This window comes from Centruroides sculpturatus, unplaced genomic scaffold (genome assembly GCF_000671375.1).
Source record: "Centruroides sculpturatus isolate CEXI.00-Female unplaced genomic scaffold, Cexi_2.0 scaffold365, whole genome shotgun sequence".
Lineage (NCBI taxonomy): Eukaryota > Metazoa > Arthropoda > Arachnida > Scorpiones > Buthidae > Centruroides > Centruroides sculpturatus.
In genome coordinates, this window is record NW_019384598.1 from 121384 (window position 1) to 146728 (window position 25345).

The window sequence follows — 25345 nt, forward strand, 5'->3', positions numbered from 1 at the left end:
TAAAAGATATTACCTAGGCTTAAGGCTTTTATGTCCAACAGATGGCGCTGCGAGTACGACAACTTAAGTTTTCTCTTCTGTGAGGCATTATGCTTTTCTGTGAAAATGAACTAAAGCAGATCATTTTCAATCTATTTATACAAATAAAAATATAATGTTCGTTTGTTCCTACCAATTCTTTTGAAATTTTGACAAAATGCTGCATTTGAATACGCACGTGTTTTTATATACTGTAATATACGTGTCGAAATTCCCCCCACTGAAGGGAGACGGTTAGGATTAAGGCTTACGGTAAAGATCTCTGCTTCTATTTATACTATTTTAGATGCGTGTGTTTGCGTTTTTGATTGCGTTTTAATAGGGTACGTCAACAGAATGTACACTAAGAAGGGATTTTTCGATATTCCCCCGCGGGGGAGAGAGACAAAATTAAGGCTTACCGTGAAGAACTTGCCTTCTATTATATTATTTTAGATGCGTGTTTTTGCGTGTTTGATTGCGTTTAATAAATAATAGGGTACGTCAAAAGAATGTACACTAAGAAGAAATTTTTCGAAAAATTTACCCCCAAAACAAAATTTCCCCCCAAATAAAAAACAAAAATAGAAACATATAAATAAATAACAATATTATAGGATTTTATAGACACTGCGAGACAACTTAGATGCGATACAGTTTATGCAACAATCGCTACCGGAACAGCGACGAATTAATTAGTGTTTTTTTTTTTTTTACTCCTATCATGAGTCGCATGGGTCTGTCAGACTAAATGTATTTTTCTGTTTAAAAATGAGCGTTGCGATGCAAACAATATTAACAGCATGTTGATCGGGATCGAAAGTTAGAAAAATATTAATTTTTTGAAAGTTTTAAAAAATGCTTCAATATTAAAAATTGTTAACTAAAGTTCGCACCGGGTCCGTCAGACCCACGCGAACTTTATCTAAGATCTGACACGCTTTCTCGTATGGGTGTTTAAACTCTCTCAGCAAATAGATGTTTTGTCAACACTTCCGGACTATTAGTATTTCTGAAAAGCCCACCCCCTACTATTTTATATTAATTAATGATAAGTGGTGAGTATTTGGACCGTAAAATTAAGCTCAGATTAGCTATACATTAAATGGGTTTACTTTGTTTAAGTCAATAAGTGTAATTTTATTAACCCTGGTTCAAAATTATTTCCATATACACATCCCCTAACATTCTACAGTAGTAACGTGTATGAGAAATCAACACAGGAAACATGAATTGTCCATTGTTAGGTAAAGACAAATATTTTTCGCAATTCAAAAGTTGTATATCGTTTTATTTCTGCAAAACAAATATAATTTAGTCAGAAAATGAATAACGTGAAAGGAGTTGTAAACATTTTATTTCTAGTTCAATTCTTTTTTTTTCTTGGAAGTAATCAATATTTAATTAAAATATTTATTTGTCACAGAACCAATATAAAATTAAATTCCACATCGATTTTGCCTCCTTTTTCCACGCTAAATATCATCTTTGACGTAATTTATATTATCCTGCTGCAGATTGTAGTCTGACATTCTTTAGACTAAGTTGGCTTTAACCGTGATAATGAAAATACATTTTAGAAATATTCTGCAATTGTATTTGATTATTGTAATAATGTTTTTCTTGTCTGCCGAAGAACATGGTGAGATATTTTCTACTTTAATCGTTTACTTATTTTTACATATTAGTATACTTAAGCTTTATGTTCGTATTCAGTAATCTTAACTAAAAGTACTCCTATCTATTGCTATCATGTAGATTATATCAAGTTTAAATGCAATTGTATGTGATAGTTCCATTGCAGTACCTAAATTTTGTTAAGTACGAAATTAACAGAAGGAACTTATTGTAGGTTTGTATAACGTAAAATTAAGCGCTGGCCAGTAAAGATTAAAAACAACATAACTTAATAGAAAAACAGTTTCATTTTGCTATTGTATATGATCAAAAAGCACTGGTCTTCAACTTTTACAGCCAGATCGTTTTCATGAAATCTATCAGCTGCTTTTCGTGCATTTCGTTGTCTCTCCATATAATATAGTTGTTTCGTGCAACGTTCGTCAGTGTCAGACATTGTAACAGTACTATTAATTGGCAGAAGGCACAACGATGGTCATTTTATAAAGATACTAGCAGATAAGCCTGGCTTTGCTCGAGCAAAATGTAACGATAGCGAAGATTAAGATTATTAAATTACAGCCAATCTTACCAGTCTATAGAGAATGCAAGAATTAAATCCTCTTGTTTCCAGACTAATTAGAAAATTTTTAGACGTGTTTAAATATATGTTATATTTTCCGTCATAATCTCTTCTTTCCCATTGTTAATACTTCCATTGTTACTTAACACTTTCATTGTTGAAACCTTAATCCCGTCTCCCCGGCGGAAATTTCGAAAAATTCCTTCTTACTGTACGTTATCGTGACATACCGTAAATGTGTACCAATTTTCAACTTTCAACTTCTAACCGTTTGGGTTCTGCGCTGATTATTGTTATCAGCCTGTTTCGATTATATATATAGAGTAGCTGTTACCCGCGACTTTCGCAAGTTTTGGTTTTGCAAGCAAACCCCATTTATATTCAGTATTTCAACAATTATAGTAATTAGTATATAACACCTACTGCAAAGAATTAAACGAACTGTTTTCAATTTGATGAATTTTCCGAAACGTTTACAATCGTTTTATAATAGACTAATATGCAACAACAAATTCGAATTTAAAATGGTTCGAATATTTGGTTAAAAATCGAAATATATGAAAATATTTATAACATTGTTTGAAATGTTATCAATTTAATACACCTTAGTACATAATGAAGACGTAGTTGATAACAAAAAATCGCATCTAAAATAGTAAAGTAGAAGCCATTTTTCCAGATGGAGACCCTTTTAAAAATTCCTAGGGATTTATCGACTAATTTAGATTCGATTCCCGGAGTTTAATTTACACTTTCTTTGTATTTGAACTTTGAATTGTATTTGAAAAAAGATGTATATTGAAACTGCGAATAACTATATTTGAAAATATATTGGTTATCAATACTGTAGACCCCCCTATAACGCTTAGATACGTTCCACGCTAACCGAAAATTACGTTGTAGGAACGATTAAATACGTAAGCCAATCGCAGCCCGATAGGTGGGAACTTTACAAACTAAGGCTGTTTGAAAGGTTTTCTTCTATAAAATTAACCGATTCTAGACTAATTCCACTCAACATTTCCAAAATACGTATAATTTTTTGGGAATAATCTGTATAAACTATGCTATAAACAAAAAATTGTAGGATTACTTACACCGTTCGACTACGCCGTTGCTTAAAGCTGGTTTTCATCGCGGAACAGCACGCGAAACGACGGCCGCAATTTCTGATAACGAATTTTTGGCGGAAAAATAACTTGACCTTTGGAGACATCATTAATATAAATAATTTTTATGGCCGTTGAATAAGAAGTGTTTCTTTCACAAGAAATGTATAAAATTAGTGCTGTATTAGACTTACGGTACCTAATTTACATACTGTACAGACGATAATAAACTCAACTTACTAGCCTAAAATCTCCGTAGCGTGTTGCCAGGCGGCAGAAAGCATATATATAATTATAATAAAGTTACAATAAATTAAGTTAATATATAATTATATATACAGTACCTAATTTATATATAATTAATATATAATTATATGTACAGTACCTAATTTATATATAATTTATATATAATACTAAACAGACGATAGCAAACTCAATTTAGCCGCTCCGTAGCGTGGCGCAGGGTCGGAGGTAAGTAGTTCGGCTGCTTATCCACTATTGGTCCAGACTCTATCAATCTTCTCGCGAAACGACGTTATAGGAGGTACGTTATACGAAAGTTTCTACAATTTTTTCGCTACGTTATAGGAATTGTCGTTATAGGAACGTACGTTATAGGGGGGTAGACTGTACTTTTGTAACAAATGTTTTATAAAGCATTCGATATGTTATATTCCATTTTTCAATTTTAATTATAAGCTATTAATTTGCTGGCTTTGTTTATATGTGTGTATGGCACAATTATGTTCGCCATCTTTAAAGCTTATTAACGTCTGTGCCTTTTGTGTAAAATTTAAAAAATTTTGTAGGGAAGTTTGTATGTTCGGAAGATTGATGCCGTTAAATTTTTGAGGTCAAATGTTGACGGGTTGGAGAGATAGAAGGTGATTTGTCATATTTCAAGTAGGGTTGGACTTATTGATGATTTTAATTAAACCAAATAATAACTTTAATATTTTGTTCCATTAAATTGCAAATTATTTATTTATTGATAAAACAACTATTATGTGTAATGGAAAACTAAAAAATCTGCACATGCATTGTTTTGTTCATATTCTACGAAATTGTATTTATTATTCTATGTTACAACGAAATTATATCGATAATCCAGCAATTATTTCTTTCTGTCGGATTCGATATCGATCATATAGAATGATTTTTGCTTTTATTATGACACAAAACGTATTCGTATTTACAATTAAATAAATTACGCTAAAATATCTACGGATCTCGAAATATCTTAGAAACATTTGACATCTGTGATCTTCACGAGAATTAAGCTCCGATTAGCTATACATTAAGTGGGTTTACTTTGTTTAAGTCAATAAGTGTAATTTCATCAAACCTGGTCCACAAATATTTCCATAAACATATCCCCTAACATTCTACAGCAATTAGAGGAAAAAAGGCAGATAATTGAATGACAACGTTGATACTAAACGTATTCTAAAATGTAGTTGATTCAATTCTTTATTTGTTATTAGATAAACGAATCATGCACCAATGAAAACCAGTGCAGTTAAAATTGCTGCGAAATGCCACGCTGCCTCAGGCTATCAACTTTGAAATATGTAAACAATCTCTAGAATAAAACAGCTTGATTTCATCGTTTTTTGACTTTTAATTTGCTAATAAAAAGTTGTTTCACAGTATTTAAATGGATAAAGATTTTAATACTAAGTCTATGAAAAATTTTTTTGTAATTAATTGGCTTTAAAATTGTTGTTTATGCTCCTTTTCCGCTCTAATTAATCATTTCTTTTATAACTGAATCGCCTTTCTGAACCGTCATTTCAAGTTTTTCCTACGAATAACCAACTGCATAAGTGCAGGAAATAAAAATACGTCGCTAAGGCGCATGGGGGGCAGCAGTTTTGATGAGAACTTTGCTGTCACTTTATGTAAAAAAATTTCGTACAACTTTGAAATTTCTAGTCCAATCTGCATACAATTCAAAAAAGGTACTGAGAATATTATTTTCCAACATTTTACTTAGCTATTGAACACGTTCAAAAAATCCTGGTCTTGGTACAGTCAGAAAAGCTCTCATGAGATATATCTGCTGTTATTCATGAATTTTGTCACTTTACCCCCATAAAATATAATTGTTTTACACTAGTGTAAGTAAGTATTAGACACATTGTAACAATATTATCAACTAGCAGGTGGGCCCGGCGTTGCTCGGGCAAAAGTAACGATAACTAAGATAAAGAATATTACGTTACAGTCAACCTTACTCGTTTTCACAGAATGCAAAAATTGAGTCCCCTTGTTTCCAGACTAATTAGAAAACTTTTAGATGGTTCTAAAAATATGTTCGATTTCCCGCAAAAACGAAAGAACTGCATCTGCGCCTGTAAATCTTGCACGTCGCTTTCTCTTAACAACACCATTGTTACATAACACTTCCATTGTTACTTAAAACTTCCATTGTTACTTAGCACTTCCATTGTTACCTAGCACTTCCATTGTTACTTAACAATTCCATTGTTGATGAAAGTGTTAAGCCTTAATCCTGTCTTTCTCCCCCCGGGAGGAATTTCGAAAAATCCCTTCTTAGTGTGCGTTTTCGTAACGTACCCTATCTGTGTACCAAATTTCAGCTTTCAACTCCTAACCGTTTGGGCTCTGCACTTATTATTATTATCATCAACCCGTCTCGATTATATTATAGATTAGCAGAGTGCGTAATGCCAAACAGAGATATTGGCGGCGTGTAGTTGCAAGGTTTGTGAACAAAAAGCTATCAATTTAAATCCTTTACTTCAGTTTGAAATATGTACATATTTTCGAGTAAATTTATTCGCTCCATTTTGAATAAATTACTTATATTACTGTAATCGTCGCATTGCTACTAATGCAACTAAGTGATTTTGGCGTGCCACTAACAGAGTGCATAATTGTACAGTGAACACATTTTATAATAAAGAAATAATTTTTTTGCACTAATATATAGATTTTTTTGACTTTCAAGTATACAACGAAATATTCTTTCTATTATATTTTTGTCCATAAGGCATTTTTTACGAATACTCTTAATTCTGATAAAATTCTACATAGGAGCAAGAAATATTTCATATGAATGGAAAATTGTTGGTGTACAGGTAAGATGACTTTTTTCTAATAATTAATTGTACTGTTTTTGCGACGTTGTTTACACTTTGCAGAAACCGTTTCTTATGACATTGGATGAAACGGAAACAAAAATCACTGACGGAATGCACTTTCACGTGTTTAAAGCTGTCCAAGAGAAATTAAAATTTAGGTAAATAATATAAATTCATTTACGAGATATTAATTAAATCAATAAACAGAGTATTAATTAATTTCATTTATATAGTTATTCCATTATAAAACCATTACCAAAACATATTGGATATCTAACAGAAAACGGCTCGTGGACTGGATTAGTTGCAAAAATAATAAATAAGGTAGGTGAATTGAAAGTATAGACATGTACATTTGTGAATGTCTGTACATATATATAAGTGCAAAAATACACTGATACAATACATATCACAATTATGTATTACAGTAATATATTGTGTATTATTACGACAACTAAGATTAATTATTACCGTATTTTTATGGTGGTGACTCGTGGAACTGTTAAAAAAAAATTACGAGGGATTATATCTCTGTCCCGTCATCTACAGTTTTGTACCCATATTATCGCCTAACTTGTATCTTGTCAAATTGTTTTTAACACAGACAACCAGCCTGTTATATGCATGAAAATACGATACAGAAGAGCCTCGAAAACTCGGCACTCAATAACCCGGCACTCCGGATAACTCGGCCACACCCTGGCAGGGCAAAAAATCCTTAGTTAATTCATTTTCATTATAGACAGCTTTATAAAAGTATAAAAGCTCTCCTAAGGTATTTTTTCTGAGGTCTGTCTTATCAGGTAAATAACTGTACACAGTGTATTCATTAATTTTCATTTTCATGTAGTAAAGGCTCTATGCCTTCATAAAGGACGTACTTTTCCTTTATTTAAGGGTATTTGGGCAGTTTATTCTCTGTTGTATTCTCAAGCAAACAATACATACAAGTACAGTACAATATTTTATGAGGAAACACGCATACTTATCCTTCTTTATCCCCATTCCCGATAACTCGGCATTTTCACAAACTCGGCCACCCTTCTGTCCACATTAAGCCGAGTTTTCGAGGCTCTACTGTATTATTCTCTGGTGACAATTATTAAAGTAAAAGTTCGTAACAATAAGGCTTATAGTAAATATAATATATAAATTTATACCGTAACTAAGCTTACTGAGAAATGTCACCAGACTGCGTGATATATCACGGTTTCTAGCGAAATTTCTCAGTAAGCTTATAAACATTGACTTATCTGTAGTCAATACAAAAATTATAAGGGATCAGTGCACTACAATAGGAGTAAGATTTCGGCTTGTTGAATCAATTTTGTTCAAGAATGATTTTAATTCCGTGGTAAGTTATATTTTCCTACTTTGCTGCTGAATAGCAAAGTTTTACAATATTTTCCATATAACTTCATGCAGTATCAGAATCGATCGACGTTATTTTTCAAATTTTTCACTTTTGAGTAATATAGCCAACCATTAGCCAAGTGGAAAAAATTCCGTGAAAGCTGATAGTTACTTGCGGATTCGCACCTGACGTTAGAGCTGGTCATGTGAATTTTTTGTTTCGGCGTAGCTTTTCAATTTTTTCAGCCTTTCACGTAGCTTTGTCAATTTAAATTATCAATTTAATACAATTAATTGTTTTGTTTTAAATTTAGGATGCTGATATGGCCTTCATTGCTTTATTCCTCAACCCTAACCGTTTTGCAGTAGTGGAATTTACTTCTTCATTAGTTTTCCAGTCCTTTGGGTTTGTCATCAAGATTCCAGAAAACATTCCAAATTGGATTTCAATAATAAAACCTTTCGGTTTGGATGTAAGTATTTAACATTTATATGGGATTGCCAACACGAACTACTGTCGCCCGGAGTGGTATTACTGTAATCTCAGTGCTTGGGAGATTAAATGCGGGTGGGTCGAAAAATTCTACAAAAATTTTTGCTAACTCCAAACGATATTTTTGGTGTCATCCTTCAAAATGGCGTTTTCCTTGTGGACTTGGCAAAACCCACGAAGAACCTGATACAGGTCTTCTTAATGCACAAAAGATAGTAATCGTAGAATAAACTATTTTCGGAATTTTTAACTTCAAATGATAGCAACCTTACTTTTAATTTGAATATTTATATGTATTAATTATTACCAGAACTATTATTTCTTTAGATTTGGATGGCGATTCTCTCAACGGTATTCATATATGGATTAGTATTGCATAAAGTAGTCGAAAGGGATTTCATGACTGACGAAGTGGGAATATTTTGGCCACGAAGCCGTGTGTTTTGGAATTTATTTTGCACGTTTGTTTACCAAGGTAAACGGTCTTTTGCTTTCATAAACTGATAAAAATATTAATAACTAGCAAATAAGTCTGGCGTTTCGATGACAAAAAGTAACGGTAGCGAAGAATAGTACATTATAACCGATATTATCCGTTTTCAACAGATTGAAAGAAGGGCCTAATTCTTATTAGGCTCCTTTATTGGAGACTAATTAGGAAATTCTTCGATATCTGCTGTCTGGGATGACGATAAGGAAGTGTCACTGCAACCATTAATCGGTGCGTAAAACTACTAAGTCATGAATGACGAACTCTGTCTGAGAGTTTGACTTCAGGTTTACTTATTTTCCAAAATTAGCTGGATCTTCGAGAGTTATTCGTAAATATAAATTCAAACATTAAGTCGAAGTGTTCGAATACAGCGAACTCTTCGACTTAACCCACTTTCCGTCTCAACTTTGAATACGATGGAAGATGTTAAGAATTTTTTAAAAGGGTCTAAAAATATGTTCGATTTTCTGGAATATTGCAAAAAATGACATATAAATAGTAAAGTTTTGCAGCTGACTTTTTTAAGATAAGACTTAATTCTTTCCTTCTCTCCTGCGAGGCGATTTCGAAATATCTCTATTTATTGTATCAATACATTATCGTGACGTACCCTAACTGCTTACCAAATTTTAACTTTTTACTCCAGACTGTTTTAGCTTTGAGCTTATTAATATTATTATTTTTTGACTACTATCAACCTATCACGATTACATTATAACATTAATATTTGTACTTAGGAATTAACATGGATAGCGTGAAGAGATTCAAATCCAGATTGTTGTATTCAATATGGTTGCTATCAGTTGTAGTGTTAATGGGTAGTTATAGTGGAACTTTAATGTCTTTCATGTCGTATCCTTTAACCGAATCCGTTCCAAAAACTTTTGAGGAACTTGCCATTGCTGTCAGAAATGGTGAATATTCTTGTGGTACTGTAGGAAAAAACGCTATGTGGAGTTACATTAAGGTAAGTAAAGACTGGTAATATTTGAAGTTTCTGTATTTAGAGCAATCTGTTCTTGTAAATAATAAGCTATTGGCACGAAAATTGTAAATTGTTTTTTGTAAATTAGGACTATGTAAATAATGCAAAATAGAATTTCTCAACAAAAATTTAGCTTAAAAAGTTCTGCTAGGGTGTGCTTTACTTGCTTTACAGGGAACCACAGGAAACAGAACAGAAATAACACAAGGAAAAGGTATCTTTTCTTTCAGCGAGAAGCATGCCTTCTGCATACTTTTTTTATTGATGAAAAAAATGTTTCTCAAAATGTGCCTTATTATTCAGGTATAAAATTTCGTTTGCAGTGCCGTAAATGTTATTGTTTTCAGCGACTTCATTTGTAACATTTAAAATAACATTAAAATGTAAATTAACGTTCGTTGGTATTTACCGTGTGTCAAGCAGTATACTTCCCTGTAAGTGTCAGATAGTGGAAAATTTTGAACTTCATGTTTTTATTGCAAAATGTTTTTCATTATTCGTTGCAAAATCTATTTTGGGGAATTTGGTTATTGGCTATTGATACAGAGTGCACTTAATATAGAAACTTTAACAATGGATACCTAGTTTAACAAGTTTTGCATTTAGTACTTGTATAATATTTTATAATTTTCTTTCCTGCATATTATTTAAAGAATTCCAACAACAGGAGAGATAAAATTTTTAAAGATCACATCTTACGTCACAATCATTTCTTCTCTTTCTGGACAGCAAGCGATAAAGTTAAAAAAGAACGTTTTGCTCTGATAATGAGTGAATATGGCGCAAATAAACTGATAGAAAAAGAACCGAACAAATATATAATTTCTGCAGATGTTCTCGTCACATTTGTTCAGTCTTATGCTGTAAGAAAGGGATTTCCGTTTAAGAAGAAATTAAGTAAAACGTAAGATAACTTTTTGTTTACTTGTATGACGTTTTCTATGACGAAATAAATAATTAAAAATATTTGTTTTTTAGAATAATACATTTATTTGAAGCTGGAATCGTCGAGAGAAAAGATTATGCAGAATCATCAAAGCTGCTGAAGTATTCAGAATTCCAAGCATTACAATTGCCCGACATCATTAGTCCAATGATATTGCTCTCGATTGGATTTGTTCTAGCTTTAATATGCTTACTTTTAGAATTATTCTGTATAAGAATAATTAAAAATTAACATGTGCAAGGAAAAAATAACTATTCGTATAATATTACTTATATAACAATTAATCTAATTATTAATGAAAATCACCAATTTTATTCACACAGTTGTAATATACACTGTCGGATAGCAAATTTTGGAATTATATCTTATTCAATATTACGAAAATAATTAATATTATAATTCACAGTTTCTTTGTATTTAAAATTTGATTAAAATACATTAATGCTAATAAAAGAATTAATATCCACTATTTTTAAAACAAACTATGTAATTTACTATAGAAATTTAAAATATTATTTAAAGGAAAATGTAATAGTAATTAAAATTCATAGAGTAATAGTATTTTGTCAAAGTGTGTGGCTTAACAAATATATATTATCTAATTAAATAGTAATAAAAAAAGAACTGCTGACTAACGATTTGCAGAAATCATTTTTTAAATTAATGAATAATTGTTTTTTTTTCGGCAAAGAAAGTTAAAATGTAAAAAACCATACTAAGTTAAAAGTAGCTACGAATGCGACAAATGTTGGTCCGTTTTATTTTTTCTGTGGGCAGGAAAATTCGTGAAGTTTGCAAGTTCTTTCTTAACACAGTTGTGAATTTTTTGCACAACAACCATTTACTTACCGTTGCAATTTTGAAACCATTTAAAAATTTGAATAGGAACCATGGTTTGCACTTCACTCAATGTATAGTGCAAGAAGAAATATAGTTTCTATTATATTTGCCACTTCATAAATTTTATCAACGATTTAGACAATGTAAAGTATAGAAAATCTTTCCCAAAAGAACTAAAAAACAACGTTAAAACAATTAATATTTCATGTAGTATATCGAATTTTGTACCGGAATTAACATAAAAGTGAGCAAGCCGGATAGAAAATATTCATTAATAACGAATATTTTTATAGATGAACGTTTCGCTCGTATATAAAAAAGTTAATAATACGCAATATATTCAGATATAAATGAGCAGTTTATAAATTAAATTTTACATGATTACATTGCACCGACCATTAGCCGAATGGATAAAACAGTAAAGTTTATTGGCAGGATGGTAACGTGTAGTTGTCCGTGTTTAATTTCACGTGCCTAACACCAAAATCGACCAGTTTCCCGCAGACTGTATGACTTTTCTTGGAGGCAATCCTTTTTCTGATTTAACATAAGTTACATTGATTTCTCATACAAAACCAACGCACGAAAAATGTATTGTGTATTGGTGTGTAAAGAAACGTATTTGGCAAATTACGCGTTATCTATTGTTAAATTTTCTGCAACAGAAATATAATTTAGTCTGAGAGAGAATGACGTGAATGGAATTGTAAACATTTTATATTCAGTTCAATTCTTCTCTTTTCTTAGAAGTTAATTAAATATTGATTTGTCGCAGATTCAAAACGAAATTAAATTCCACATCGATTTTACTCGTCTTCTTGTCGCTAAATATTTTCTTTGGCATCATTTATATTAAACTGTTGCAGATTGTAGTTTGACGTTCTCGACTATGTCGGATTTAACCGTTGTAATGAAAGTATATTTTACAATCATTGTGCAAATCTATTTGATAATTGTAACAATGTCTTTCTTGTCTGCTGAAGAACACGGTGAGATATTTCTATCTTTGTTACTTTAAAAGTTTAATTATTTTTACATATTACCAAACTTAAGATTTATATTTTTATTTATTAATCTTAACTAAAAGTACTCCTATCTATTGTTATCTTTGAGATAGTTTGCAGTGCAAAGACAATAGAATGTTTTATAGTGACATTTCAGAACGTATGAAAGGCAACTGCATAAAACAATTAGGGGAGGGTGAAACTAGCGGTGACAGTTTTCACTATTTTTGAATAATGTATATACTTGATGCACTTCTAAAACAAAATTATGTGCATAATATACCTTATTGTTCTGCTTATTATATAAACATATAACCTACTACTGCAGTTTTTAGTATTATAATTAATTAAAATAAGCACTAGTTCGAGTGTTTTCAGCACAATGTATTAATTTGTTTAAAAAAGACGTGTAATGACGTTTCTTTGCTGAATGACAGTAGAACCGTTGCAATACGTACATTTTGTTCAGTACAAATATAATGAAAAGAAATTATTTAAGGTTTGTATAACGTAAAATTAAGCTTTTGCAGTAAAGGTAAAATACAACATAAACTAATAACAATGCAGTTTATTTTGCTATTGTATATGTTCAAAACAAACTGATCTGGATTTTTTGCAGCCGAATTCTTGTCGTGGATACTATCAACTGCTTGTCATACATTTTCTCTTGTCTCTCTATAAAATATAATCGTTTCGTGCAGTGTTTGTGAGTGCAATTAATAGTGATGTTACAATTAAACATTGTAACAGCACTATTAATTGGCAGGGCATACACGATGGTAACTTTTAAAGATATTGGTGGCGTGTGTTTCTACATCATTTGTGAAGATAGCACTTTTATCTTGAATCTGGTCTTTACGTTTGTAAAGTTTACATATTGCCAGAGAACGAATGCATGTAGCTTGTCAAATGAATTAATTTACTTTTTTTAATTTTTTACTTAAGTTACGCTATCGTTTCTTTTTGCCCGAAGAACTTTTAACGAGGTTTAACTGATAGTAATGTTATATTATAAACACACTTGTAAATAATTTAGAGAAGTATTTGGAGATTTTACACATCGAAAAATTAAATTTAAAAAAACGATTATTATAAGCCGTGATAGAAGTAAAGACTTCAAGTAAGCGAGCGAACGACCGACTTAATAAATCTTAATAAGCAGGAATTACAACATGTCAACATTAATTACACTTTATTATAAAAACTAAAAATATATATTTCATCAGGACAAAACACGAGTATTGTCGCTATCTGCCATGTTATCCCTGAAATACACATCAAATTTCAGGGGTGTTCTGTCCGTTCGTTTCCGAGAGATCGATTTTTATCGATACCTCACTTAAAAATTATTTTCTTGTTCAGTCAAAAAAGTTATTTTTCGCGAAATGTCCACTTTAAGCGGATCGGTATCATACACGATAGAGGCTAACAAAAAAATAACCGACAAGGGTTGATCAATTGAACAATCATCACTCAGTTTGCACTACATATCCTAACCTTAATTACCTCCAGCCATTAATTCCGTTAGTACGACAACTGTTATCAAATTTATGAGATGAAAGAAATGACAATACCGAATAGAAGAAGTAATAAATTTATAGAAAGGTTTCGAGTTTTAACAAGTAACATAAACACAGCCTGTAAGCAAGACAACCTTAGATGAGGTTGCATCAGATTTTGTATTAGTCAGCGACGCCTGGACTCGTATAAAAAGGCTTGGACACAGTCCTCCGGGTTAACATCAACGGCAGACATTAACCGGGACACCAGACCTATACCGCCATTCCGTCCGTCGTAACCCTTGATGAGCCAGATCCGAGAAGAAGGAAGACTACGATAAAGGTCAGCCGTTCCAGGGACAGTTCTTACCAACGACCCATACTACGAGATCAGAAACTTAGAGGTATTATTAAGCCAATTTATTTATAGGCCTATACTCTCTTTCCGCAAAGTCCTCTTAGAGAGGTAGCTCTCGTCTCTTAGTTTTAACTTAGAGAATAGAACTTAGACGGTCCATTGGAAAGACGAATCATTGTCGCGACCTAGAATAGAATTTTTGAATATTTCTATTTTTGTAGCTATTCGTTTTTGCATTTGCTTGTATAATTTTATCGTTTATTAAATGTGTTATTTTTGTTTAACCTGTGTCTTTATTCGGGAACCTGTCAACTTACTCGCAATCCTCTCCATTCATATTTTTGCCCTTCTATAAAGCCATCCTCTGACAGAACCGCCAGTAAGGGGGAAAAAGTTGATTTTCTACCCCGTCTATATATACTATATGTATTTCGATATATAATAGTATATTTGTGTGTCTCTGTTCTTAGCCTTTTGGTCAATGTTTACCAAATTTTTCTCGCTTATTTTCTAGGGCTTTGAGGGAAATATAGAACACTAGCAGACCCCGCCACGCCTTGCTGTGGCTCAAAATGTATCTATTATAAATGTATAACACTTCTCCCGTGGGGGAAAATTTTTCGAAAAAATGCAATCAGAAACGCAAAAAACCGTATCTAAAATAGTATAATAGAAGTGAAGTTCTTCACAGTAAGCCTTAATCCTGTCCCTCTCTCCCCGGGGGGAAATATCGAAATATCCCTTCTTTGTGTACATTCTGTTGACGTACTCTATTAAAACGCAATCAAAAACGCAAAAACCCGCATCCAAAATAGTATAATAGAAGCCAAGTTCTTCACAGTAAGCCTTAATCCTGTCCCTCTCTCCCCGGGGGAAATATCGAAAAATCCCTTCTTAGTGTACATTCTGTTGACGTACCCTATTAAAATACAATAAAAAATGCAAAAAACCGCATCTAAAATAGTATAAATAGAAGCAGAGTTCTTTACGGTAAGCCTTCCCCGTAAGGCTTACCGTAAAGAACTGTCCATCCCCCATGTTTAACGGAATAATATACAGCCTATGTCCACCCTGAAGTTCCATTCTAAATATTGGTGAAAAAATGTTTGAAATCGGATGAGTAGTTTCGGAGATTACCTGCTGCATACAAACTAACATACATACATACATACATACATACATACATACATACATACAAACATTACTTCTTTATAATATTAGTATAGATTTAGTTTTAGACGTAGACATCTTTTGCCCTTCCCTGACTTCATTACCTTATTTACTACTAAACATTTTGCCCTATCTGTACAAAACGTTTTATATTTATTCTCTGTAACTCGGGGAAAAATGTAGACTTTTATGAAATCTGAACGTTCCACTTTCCTCTCGATTTGCTCTCCGTGACACTTCGTGATTACCATAACAAAGATAAAAAGTTGTGGATCATTGTCAGTTAGTCTTATGTTTAAATCTAGATAAAAAAAATTCACTGTTTTGTTGAACGCTATATTCATTAAAGTACGAAATTAAAAATGTGTTAGTAGTTCTGGAACTGAAACTTTCTCGATTCTTGATATGAAAATGTTTCTAGTGTTTTGAAGTTCAAAGCTGTTCTGACAGGAACTATTCACCTGTACTCTAGATTGTCAAAAATTAGAATCATTGGAAGTGAAAGGTACAATAGCACATTTATCCTATATTAGATTAAACAATTTGATGAAATTAATTCTATTATTCCAGTTTTATTAAATTATGTTTCATTTACTTTTCGAACTGTCTGTTATTGATAAGACAACTATTATACGTAAGGGACTGTCAATACTGGAAGGGGGGAAAAGCGTTACGACAAGTCGGAGAGGAAGAGATGGGTTAAGTATATTTATTTCAAAGTTTCTTAAATGTTTCGTTTTTAATTCTGGTTTTTATCATTCATAATGTGATTAAGTTTTTATCACTTTTTTTGCTCCGTACGCCTTGTGGGCACTAAGAAGTCCTTTATAAGTTAGCCCATTATGGGTGCAGCCAGACCCATAATACAATAGTCGTGTGGTGACGGACGGGGGTCACTGTAATTAAAGGTGTTATTGAAAAAATTAAACCCTGGCCACTTGCTCGAAAAATAATTTGGAATATATTTCAAAAATTATTTTCAAATTTTGCTGTCCATTGATTTCTCTGCTTCGGTGTTAAGTAAGCTGTTGGTGACTATGTGACAATATTCCTTTTATATCCTATCGCAAATAAATTGTAGATGAGTTAATTGATGTAACGGTTTATGAAGAACACGAAATGAAAATAAAGTGATAACTCAAAAAAACATACTTGTAAATGTTACGAGTACAAAAACAGCCGTTAACCAGGCATAAATCAATCGATTCCAAATTATTACCATTATATCTTAGATGTACGCGTAACACAATACTGTATGAAATTTCCATTCAAAGAGTATGTTTTACATTCATAATGATTTCGCTGTAGAAGTCGTGATAACCGGGACGTCAAGTAATCTTTCTGACGTAAAAAGTTGTAATGGTGTCAAGAATTTCAACACATATAGTATTAGTACTGATTAATAATTAATGTTTTATTAACAATCATGTGTTTGTTAACAAAAACAATATTTTGTCTCTCAAGACGAATTTTTTAATGCCGTTTATTCACGTGGTTTTTATTAATTAATTTGATTTAATTAAATTCTACTGCAGCTCGTACCGAAAAACGGAAGTAGTGTCTTTCCGCATGTGTATTAAAATTTAATTCAAGTAGCAACGTCATCGATGATTCGTGTCGTGGCGTCTAATGACGCAAGCAATCTCGGCAATAGTAACTTCTGAATCCGTAGTCCTGTCGTAATTGGTCGAGCTATGAATTTTCTTTAACACAGGAGTCGGCAGTTGTCGAGTAGCGTATTCGCCAACGTATTGCAACGACAACAAATATGTGTTCGAAATTCTGTTCGCGAACCGTATAATTAGTCGCTCGATAACAAAGGTTTGACCGAGAATTAGCTTAGCAGATTGTATAAAATCCACTCGGGCACTTCGTGTAGCCTGATAGCCAGCATCGTTTATTTGCTAATTTCATCAGAGTGAATTTTGGGTAAAAATTTTATAGCTTTCTCGATGATGTTTGTATTTCAAGCTTGATCGGACATTGATGTTACAGAAGCAAGCATGCATCTTGAGTGATTCCTTAGCGTAAGAATTTCGCGTAAAACACGACATATAAAAGACAAGACAGGCAACGAGTGTTTGCAGAAGGCCGAATCAAATAAACTTTAACAAAACCTAAAGAAAATGAAAGAACGCCTGAGACGTATAGTTGCCAAAATGTCTCAAGAAGTTACTGTAAACATCGCATTGCTACTAGTACAACTCAAGGCATTGTAGCCTGTACTTAAGGTCTCAAAAATGTTAAAGTAAAAACCCTGTGTAAGACCTTAATGAATTATACACACTGATTTATATATAATTGATACTAATCTTGAAAGTGTTTAAAATAGACATTCTTTATATTGTATTGTAGTTTTTAAAAATTTAAATAATATTAGCCATTCTTTGCAAATATTTTAAAATCTTTACAGGAGCAAAGAATAATTCATATGTATGGAAAATTGTTGGTTTACAGGTAAGACGACTTTTTCTAGTCATTTATTTTACTGATTACATGACGTGAGTTACACATTGCAGAATCCGGATTATATGAGATTAGATGAAACGGAAACAAGAATCATCGGTGGACATTGCTTTCACGTTTTCGAATCTGTTCAACAAAAATTACAATTTAAGTAAATATAATAATGACAATAAATTTACAAAGTATTAGTAAAATGAATGAACACAGAGTAAATTTAATTAATTTCATTTACGTAGTTATTCTATTGTTAAACCAATACCTGAAAAGTTTGGACTTCGAAGTGAAAACGGTTCGTGGACAGGATTACAGGCAAAAATAGTAAATAAGGTAAGCGAAATTGAAATTAAACACATGCATACTTGTAAATATACTAGTTTGCAAAATATAAGCAAATGATTGTATTTACGCCGTAATTTTGTACGAAATCACCTGGAAGACATTAAGTTCACAATACACAAATAGTAATTTGTACTTAAAGGTTAAACACAGCATATTGGCGAAAATAAATTGAAGAAATACTGTATTGTATCAAAGACTTCTCACTTACTGCACCTGTTTTGCCCTCATGTCAGCTGTGATGTATTACGAATACGTCCTGCATACGAATAACTTTTCTGCTGAATTAGGTGTTAATATTACTGATCGCAACAAGCCCTTTTCTACAATTTTATAGCTGTCTGCTTAAACATTTCATTGTTGCTTAAGTTTTCTAGTGTGTATGACATGGCGTAAGTTCGCACGACATTAATATACATGAGCTTGCTTCTTTCAAATCAATATAGAAAACGCTCTTCGAATTAGAAACGAATATTTCAATAGGAAGAAGTTTATATGTACTTAGTTTTGTCTTTCAGCCCGTTAGATTTTAAATTCTGTTTTCGTATTTCATCTAACGTCAGTTTAAAAAATATAGACAGAAAAATGGATGGTATTAAAGTCGACAATTAAAATTTATACGTCAACAATGCTAATGACGATTCTAAGTTGGCAAGCGACATTTTGATCACGTTATTAAATAAAAAAATATTTTAAAAACTTGGCAAAAGTACATTACATCGATTTGTGTAATTCATTACTCGCTAAATACCAACAATTGGTCGGCTCATAAAGTTTTAAGTGTTGTTTCTTTTCCATGTGAGAAATAGAAATGAACAACTGTTTAACGTAAAACGTCCACCTATGACGGTTGCACTAGGCCTTTTTTCCTTCTATTGCATTATCTTATTTTATCAATAGAATAGAGTTAAACATTTTTTTAATTTAAATTTAGGAAGCTGACATGGCATTCGTTGCTTTATTCCTCGACGCTGACCGTTTTGCTGCGATGGAATTTACCTCCCCTTTGATGTTCCATCCTGTTGTATTTGTCATCAAGGGTGCAGAAAGAATTCCGAATTGGATTTCCATTATAAAACCTTTCGGTTTGGAAGTAAGTTATTATCATTTAGAGTTGACAACTGTTCAGAAATTCATTTGTTGTTTTAAAAAATTGTCCAAAAAACGAAAACTAATCGAAAATGTTCTGAAAATGAGAAAAATCTATTATATTCTGTTTTAGCTTTTTTGCATTTGCTTATGAACAATAGAATACTTTAATTAATTAAAAATTTTTAAAAAATACTCGATAAAACGAGCGAAATAACATCGTACGAACATCGGCGGTACTCGGAATTACAAGTGAGACATCAAACATTAAAGATTTTAAAATGAAATTGTTTCTGCACAACGATTGGTCGGTGAATTTGAAACATTTTTGACGTATTTCAATTTCTTCGAATAGCCAGCGATCGTGGGCGTATCTTTCTATTTCTCCGCCCAATAATTATAAAAATATATTTCGATTATTATCTTTTGTATATTACACAGAACCGCCTGTGTTTATTAATGATATTTTTTACTTAATTTGATCAATTTTAAAGGTGATTTTGTTTATAATTAAGCTTTATTTATTTTAAAAAAATGTATATAAAAACTTCACGACACTATATTAAACTTGGAAAACACTTAAATTTTCGAANTAAGTTAAAAATCAAGAGGTGTAAAGATGCCAAATGTATTATGGGTTAATGTATTATTATTATTATTATGTATTATGAGTTGCTAATCTTTTCCGACAACATTTATAACGCCATCTGTATCGATACGTTATGATTAAAAACTTTTAATTTCTTTTGATTAATTAATATAAGATGGCAAACAGCTTAATTTTGACGGTTTATAAAAATTTTCAAAAGTTATATAAAGATTGTAAATGCTATCTATACCAGTAACATCATCCAACCCTATTTGAAAGAGGATAAACAACACCCTCTTTTTCTCCACCCTGCGAACATATTTAACAACTAAAATTTAAAAACATCGATTCATCTAATAAACAAACATCCCTACAAAATACGCAGGAATTATTAAGCGTAAAATAAGTAAAAATAGCGCATTACATACAAAGTAACATATGTACATACAGAAAAACCTATTAATTAATTTATTTTCATTTCTCGACGTTCCAATGTCTCCTAAGACAAAAATTTAAAAATTTGTCGGGGGTGTCATTTTTTGACCGATTGCCACACTTTTTCCCTGTTATATATAGAAATAAATCAAAATGTATTCAACTAAATTTGTAAGAAGTTGTTTTCGGTTGCATATCAAAAGGGTGTTCTTCTACACACCGTTCAGACAAGATGGCCGTAATGGTGATAACTTGACTACGGCTGTGGGCAATCAAAGATGGTATAAGGCGATTCCGGGATATGTGGGCCTCGTATCTCGATATCTAGCTGTCTAATTTTAGACTCGATCGAATCCACGAAGACCCACCATAATTCCTATTAATGCTTGCGGAATGGAAATTGTAAAAGAAATCCGTTCGGAATTTGAAACTCTAAATATTGGCAACTCTACTTTTAAAAATGAATATTTATATTGATTACTTTTCAAAAAAATATTATTTTTGTAGATGTGGATCGCGATTGTCTTAACGGTATTCATATTTGGATTAGTATTGCATAAAGTGGTCGAAAGTGATTTCATGACTGACGAAGTGGAAATATTCTGGCCACGAAGCCGTGTGTTCTGGAATTTATTTGGCGCTTTTGTTTACCAAGGTAAACTGTCTTTTGCTCGCTATAACACATTTATATATTAATTGGTATTAATAAAGATATATTAATAAATAATATTTATATTTAGGAACGAATCTTAACAATGTGAAGCGATTCAGATCCAGGTTGCTGTTGTCAATATGGCTGCTGTCAGTTGTAGTGTCAATGGGTAGTTACAGTGGGACTTTAATGTCTTTCATGTCGTATCCTGTAACCGAAACTGTTCCAGAAAGTTTCCATGAATTGGCCATTGCTGTCAAAAATGGTGAATATACTTGTGGAATTGCAGAAAAATCAGCTATATGGAGTTTCATTAATGTAAGTGTACGACGGTGATATTACAACAGTTTTCTATTTAGATTATTTATTAGTTTTAACCTATAAGCAGAAAATACAAGGAACGTATCTTAAAAACTTATTTAATGCTGTGATGAGAGTACGTCAGACTAGTATTGATTTCGAGAGGGCTTTTTCTAATGCAGTTGCATTTGTATAGAAAGTTAGATCTAGATTAGACGACGGGAGCCTAAATGTATTACGGTTTCTTTTAGCCTACTTTCAATATAAAGAAAAACATAATTAATAATCAGCATTATTTCAATTTCTGTTATGTCATAATATTTGCTATTACAAGAATGTTGTTTGTCTAAACCAGGCCTAGCCAACCCGCGGTCTGGCACGTTAAATTGTGTTGCCCGATAAGCGATATTATATACAGTCGACCCCCCTTATAAGATCATTGATTTTTCCGTTTTATCTGAATTACATGTTGTACGAGTCACTTAGATTTTACAAATATGTGAGCCGTTCACAGGCCGGCACACGTATTTGTAAAATCTAAGTGACTCGTACAACATGTAATTCAGATAAAACGAAAAAATCAACGATCTTATAGGGGGGTCGACTGTATGTACTAAAACTTTCGTTTCCCGTTATGTGTATACCAAAACAATTAAATAAGTTAAAATTTGCATGTGTCATTGTGCATGTGTCATTGTTATAATGCTCAGGTGCGAGTACGAACTCTTGGTATAACAATAAAATCTTATTCATTTTGTATTCGTTTTACTTTTTTAAACGCACGATTGCCTAAATTGTGGCTCAATGTAATATTATGCTTGATCAAAGTAGCCCGTAAAACAATTCGGGTTGGCCAGGCCTTGTCTAAACTGATAAAAAACTTAAAAATAAATGGTTGTTTAGTAATACTGTCAGTAATTTACTTACGTTTTACATCATCTGTTAATGCGAATTTACCGATAAATTATTGATAAACCGGTAATTTTGAATATAATTACCGAATTACCGGTAATCTAATACTTGGAGAATTTGCGATCACTAGTATATACTCAAAAAAGAGTACAGTATTTAAATTACATCCTGCTTTTAGTAAATAATATAATTAATTATATAGATTAATCAACGTTCATTGGTTTTTTAAAATCTTTGCTATTAGCTATTTTAACATTTAGTGAATTTATTATATTTAAGAAAACTTTTGTAAAATCATGTCATAAACAAAGAACAATACTTTGACATACTAAACAGTCCAGAATGAAATGATAAAAAAGCGAAAACACTTTCCCGCAGAGATATTGATGTTACTTGTATTTCATCATTATATTCATGCGGTGAGTCTTGTAACTAGTAACAACAGATCCAAATTTCAATTATTCCAGATATAGTCCCAAATTTTTTTTCTCAAATCAAAAATATTTTTCATTATATTTTTTACAACTAAAAGATTTCCATCTATTTTTGGTACGTTAATATAAATACGTTTCCAATATGTAATAGGGAAGTTTCTTAGAGGTATGTTGTCTTCAGGTCGTTTAACTCATTTATGCGTTTCTTCTCTTTCAATTTGTATATAATGCTCGCTTTTGCATATAAAACTTACGCTTGTAGAGATAGATATTGCTGTTCTAGATAAAAAATAACGATGAAATAATTGATGGAACCGAATCAAATTATTTTAAGCCAAAAAGTAATCAATGCTCAAAATAAGATTTTTACACACAAACATGATAAGCCAACGACTAACGGATTACACAGAGGACATAATACCGACCCGGAGCAAAATTCGAACCCGCAACTGCACCTACGTAACTATGTTGCATAAGTCACAACACATCTTCACGGTAAGCGGCACTGGAGGATTTCAGTTCCTTTCAGAATTTTTTAAATTATTTAACTTAATTATAATTATCAATTCTAATAAAATATGGCGCCTAACGCCTACATACAGTGACGAATTATCCAGTAATTAATTTAAAATATTAGAGATGTCAGATGATTGTCATTCTTTTACGCCAAACTAAAATATGAGTAGCCATTTTGGCAGTCAAATCTGGTAACGTTCCTCTGTGCCCAAGTGGTAAAATTCGAGAAGTAAATATGACGTTCTATATTTACAGGAAAACTTTAATTATTTTTAGCTTGTATAACAAATATCGCAATTATATTTACAGTATTTTTAATTTATTGTTTTGTATATATTATTTATAGAATTCCAAAAGTGCAGTAGAAGGAGTGTTCAAAGATCACATCACTCGTAACAACAATTTCTTTACTTTGAAAACAGGAATGGAAAAAGTTAAGAAGGAACGTTTTGCTTTGATATATGGCGAGTATGGAATAAGAGAAATGATAAAAAATGACAAAGAGGCATACGTTGTTTCTGCAGATGCTCTCATTCACTTTATACAGCCTTATGCTGTAAGGAAAGGATTCCCGTTTAAGAAGGAATTAAGTAAGATGTAAGTGACTTTTGATGTAAGATGTGTTTATCTATATGATATTCTCTATAAAGAAGTAATTAAAAACATATTTCATTTTATAGTGTAATACGTTTATTTGACGCTGGAATTATCCAGAAGAAAGATTATTCGGAAACATCAAAGTTACTGGATTATTCAGAATTCAAAGCATTACAAGTGGCTGACATTATTAGTCCAATGATATTGCTTTTCATTGGATTGTTTTTAGCTTTAATGTGCCTATTTGCTGAACAAATCTATAAAGGAACAATTAAAAATTAACACGCAAAAAATTTTTAAATTCTTCTTCTCCTTGCTTAACAATTACTACAAATTTTTCGTGAAAATTGCCAATGTTGTACACACAATTCCTGTGTTTTTTGTTGTTCGTCATGGCTGAAATTTCATCTTATCCTATGAATCTACTTTGACAAGCCCTAAAATTTTTAGATTGTTAACACTGACCTGCTCGGGACTTCAAACAATCATAATCACTGGAACGAACTGAAATTTTATTTAACATCCGTCATTTTATACATATCGAGCATATTTTCAATTTTGGATCGTTGGTACAGAAAAAATGTGCCATTTCTTCATCAATTTGGATTTCAAGCTACACGGATACTTTGCCAAAGTCCTTGGTTTTAAAATTCCTTTTTAGACACTTGGATCTATTGTCAAAAATTGTTTCTTGTTAAAAATTCTAGATTTCTTGTTTTTTTTTCCGATGACTCCCTGCGATTGTACCATATATATTACTTTTTCCTAGCCGCCATTGAGGAAGGCTGAGCGTACATCGTGGTGTTTCACTTGTAGTTCTTAGTACGCACCAACAGCAAGCAGTATTCGAATGATTTCTTGTTTTGCGACATAGGTAAAAGTTTCGTCAATGTCTTGTCCATATTCCTGTTGAAAGACTCTAAGGTAAATCCTTGCTTTTTGATGGTTTATCCAGCCGCATAACGTTTCTTCTTGATTATTAATATTTGTGTAACTGTCTTGCATCTGGGCAGCAATTCGCTTAACGCCAAAACTTTCCGTTTTCAAATATTTTAAATTTTTCTTCAGATGCGGCAATCCATGTATTACGTTTACAAAATGGTAGGGACATTATATCTTTCTATGGAATAGATTTGTCTGGATACTCTCTTTTTTCTTTATATGATAGTTTATTGCGGGAATTGCCGACCTTTTTTCTGAGAACGGCATGGTACTTTTTCATATGTAGAAAAGGTTGCTTCTTCTGGCCTAACTTGTTCTCCTGCACAGATTATCTCAACGTCAGTTTTAGTTATATCTTCATTTAGATCAGTTTTCTCCACTGTCATTTTAGGTGTCACTTGAACTGGTCACTTGGAGGCAATTCCTTTAATTCTGATTTATCATTCTGACAGTACTGCTCATTAAAATGTTATTTGTTTTTGGATCTAAGATATAACAGCCT

General features: G+C 31.9%; 2 protein-coding genes across 2 annotated transcripts; both read left to right on the plus strand.

The window, feature by feature from the left end:
- Positions 1-1632: 1632 nt before the first annotated feature.
- LOC111624915 (glutamate receptor ionotropic, delta-2-like) lies at positions 1633-10935 on the plus strand. Its single transcript, XM_023367897.1, has 9 exons — positions 1633-1660; positions 6388-6431; positions 6495-6592; positions 6668-6758; positions 8102-8260; positions 8608-8755; positions 9511-9740; positions 10412-10662; positions 10737-10935. Exons 1-9 carry the CDS (start codon positions 1633-1635, stop codon positions 10933-10935), a joined length of 1248 nt encoding a protein of 415 aa, XP_023223665.1.
- Positions 10936-12505: 1570 nt separating this feature from the next.
- LOC111624916 (probable glutamate receptor) lies at positions 12506-24183 on the plus strand. Its single transcript, XM_023367898.1, has 9 exons — positions 12506-12533; positions 17989-18032; positions 18095-18192; positions 18278-18368; positions 19312-19470; positions 20998-21145; positions 21231-21460; positions 23651-23901; positions 23985-24183. Exons 1-9 carry the CDS (start codon positions 12506-12508, stop codon positions 24181-24183), a joined length of 1248 nt encoding a protein of 415 aa, XP_023223666.1.
- Positions 24184-25345: the final 1162 nt, after the last annotated feature.

What these genes read in the sequence shown, in the direction of transcription:
- LOC111624915 (XM_023367897.1), top strand. Translation starts at nt 1,633, where the DNA reads ATGTTTTTCTTGTCTGCCGAAGAACATG. An exon ending in CTTGTCTGCCGAAGAACATG is followed by an intron (nt 1,661 to 6,387) that starts GTGAGATATTTT and finishes AATTCTACATAG; the next exon opens with GAGCAAGAAATATTTCATAT. An exon ending in AAGAAGAAATTAAGTAAAAC is followed by an intron (nt 10,663 to 10,736) that starts GTAAGATAACTT and finishes TTTGTTTTTTAG; the next exon opens with AATAATACATTTATTTGAAG.
- LOC111624916 (XM_023367898.1), top strand. Translation starts at nt 12,506, where the DNA reads ATGTCTTTCTTGTCTGCTGAAGAACACG. An exon ending in CAACAAAAATTACAATTTAA is followed by an intron (nt 18,193 to 18,277) that starts GTAAATATAATA and finishes TCATTTACGTAG; the next exon opens with TTATTCTATTGTTAAACCAA. An exon ending in CTATATGGAGTTTCATTAAT is followed by an intron (nt 21,461 to 23,650) that starts GTAAGTGTACGA and finishes TATTATTTATAG; the next exon opens with AATTCCAAAAGTGCAGTAGA.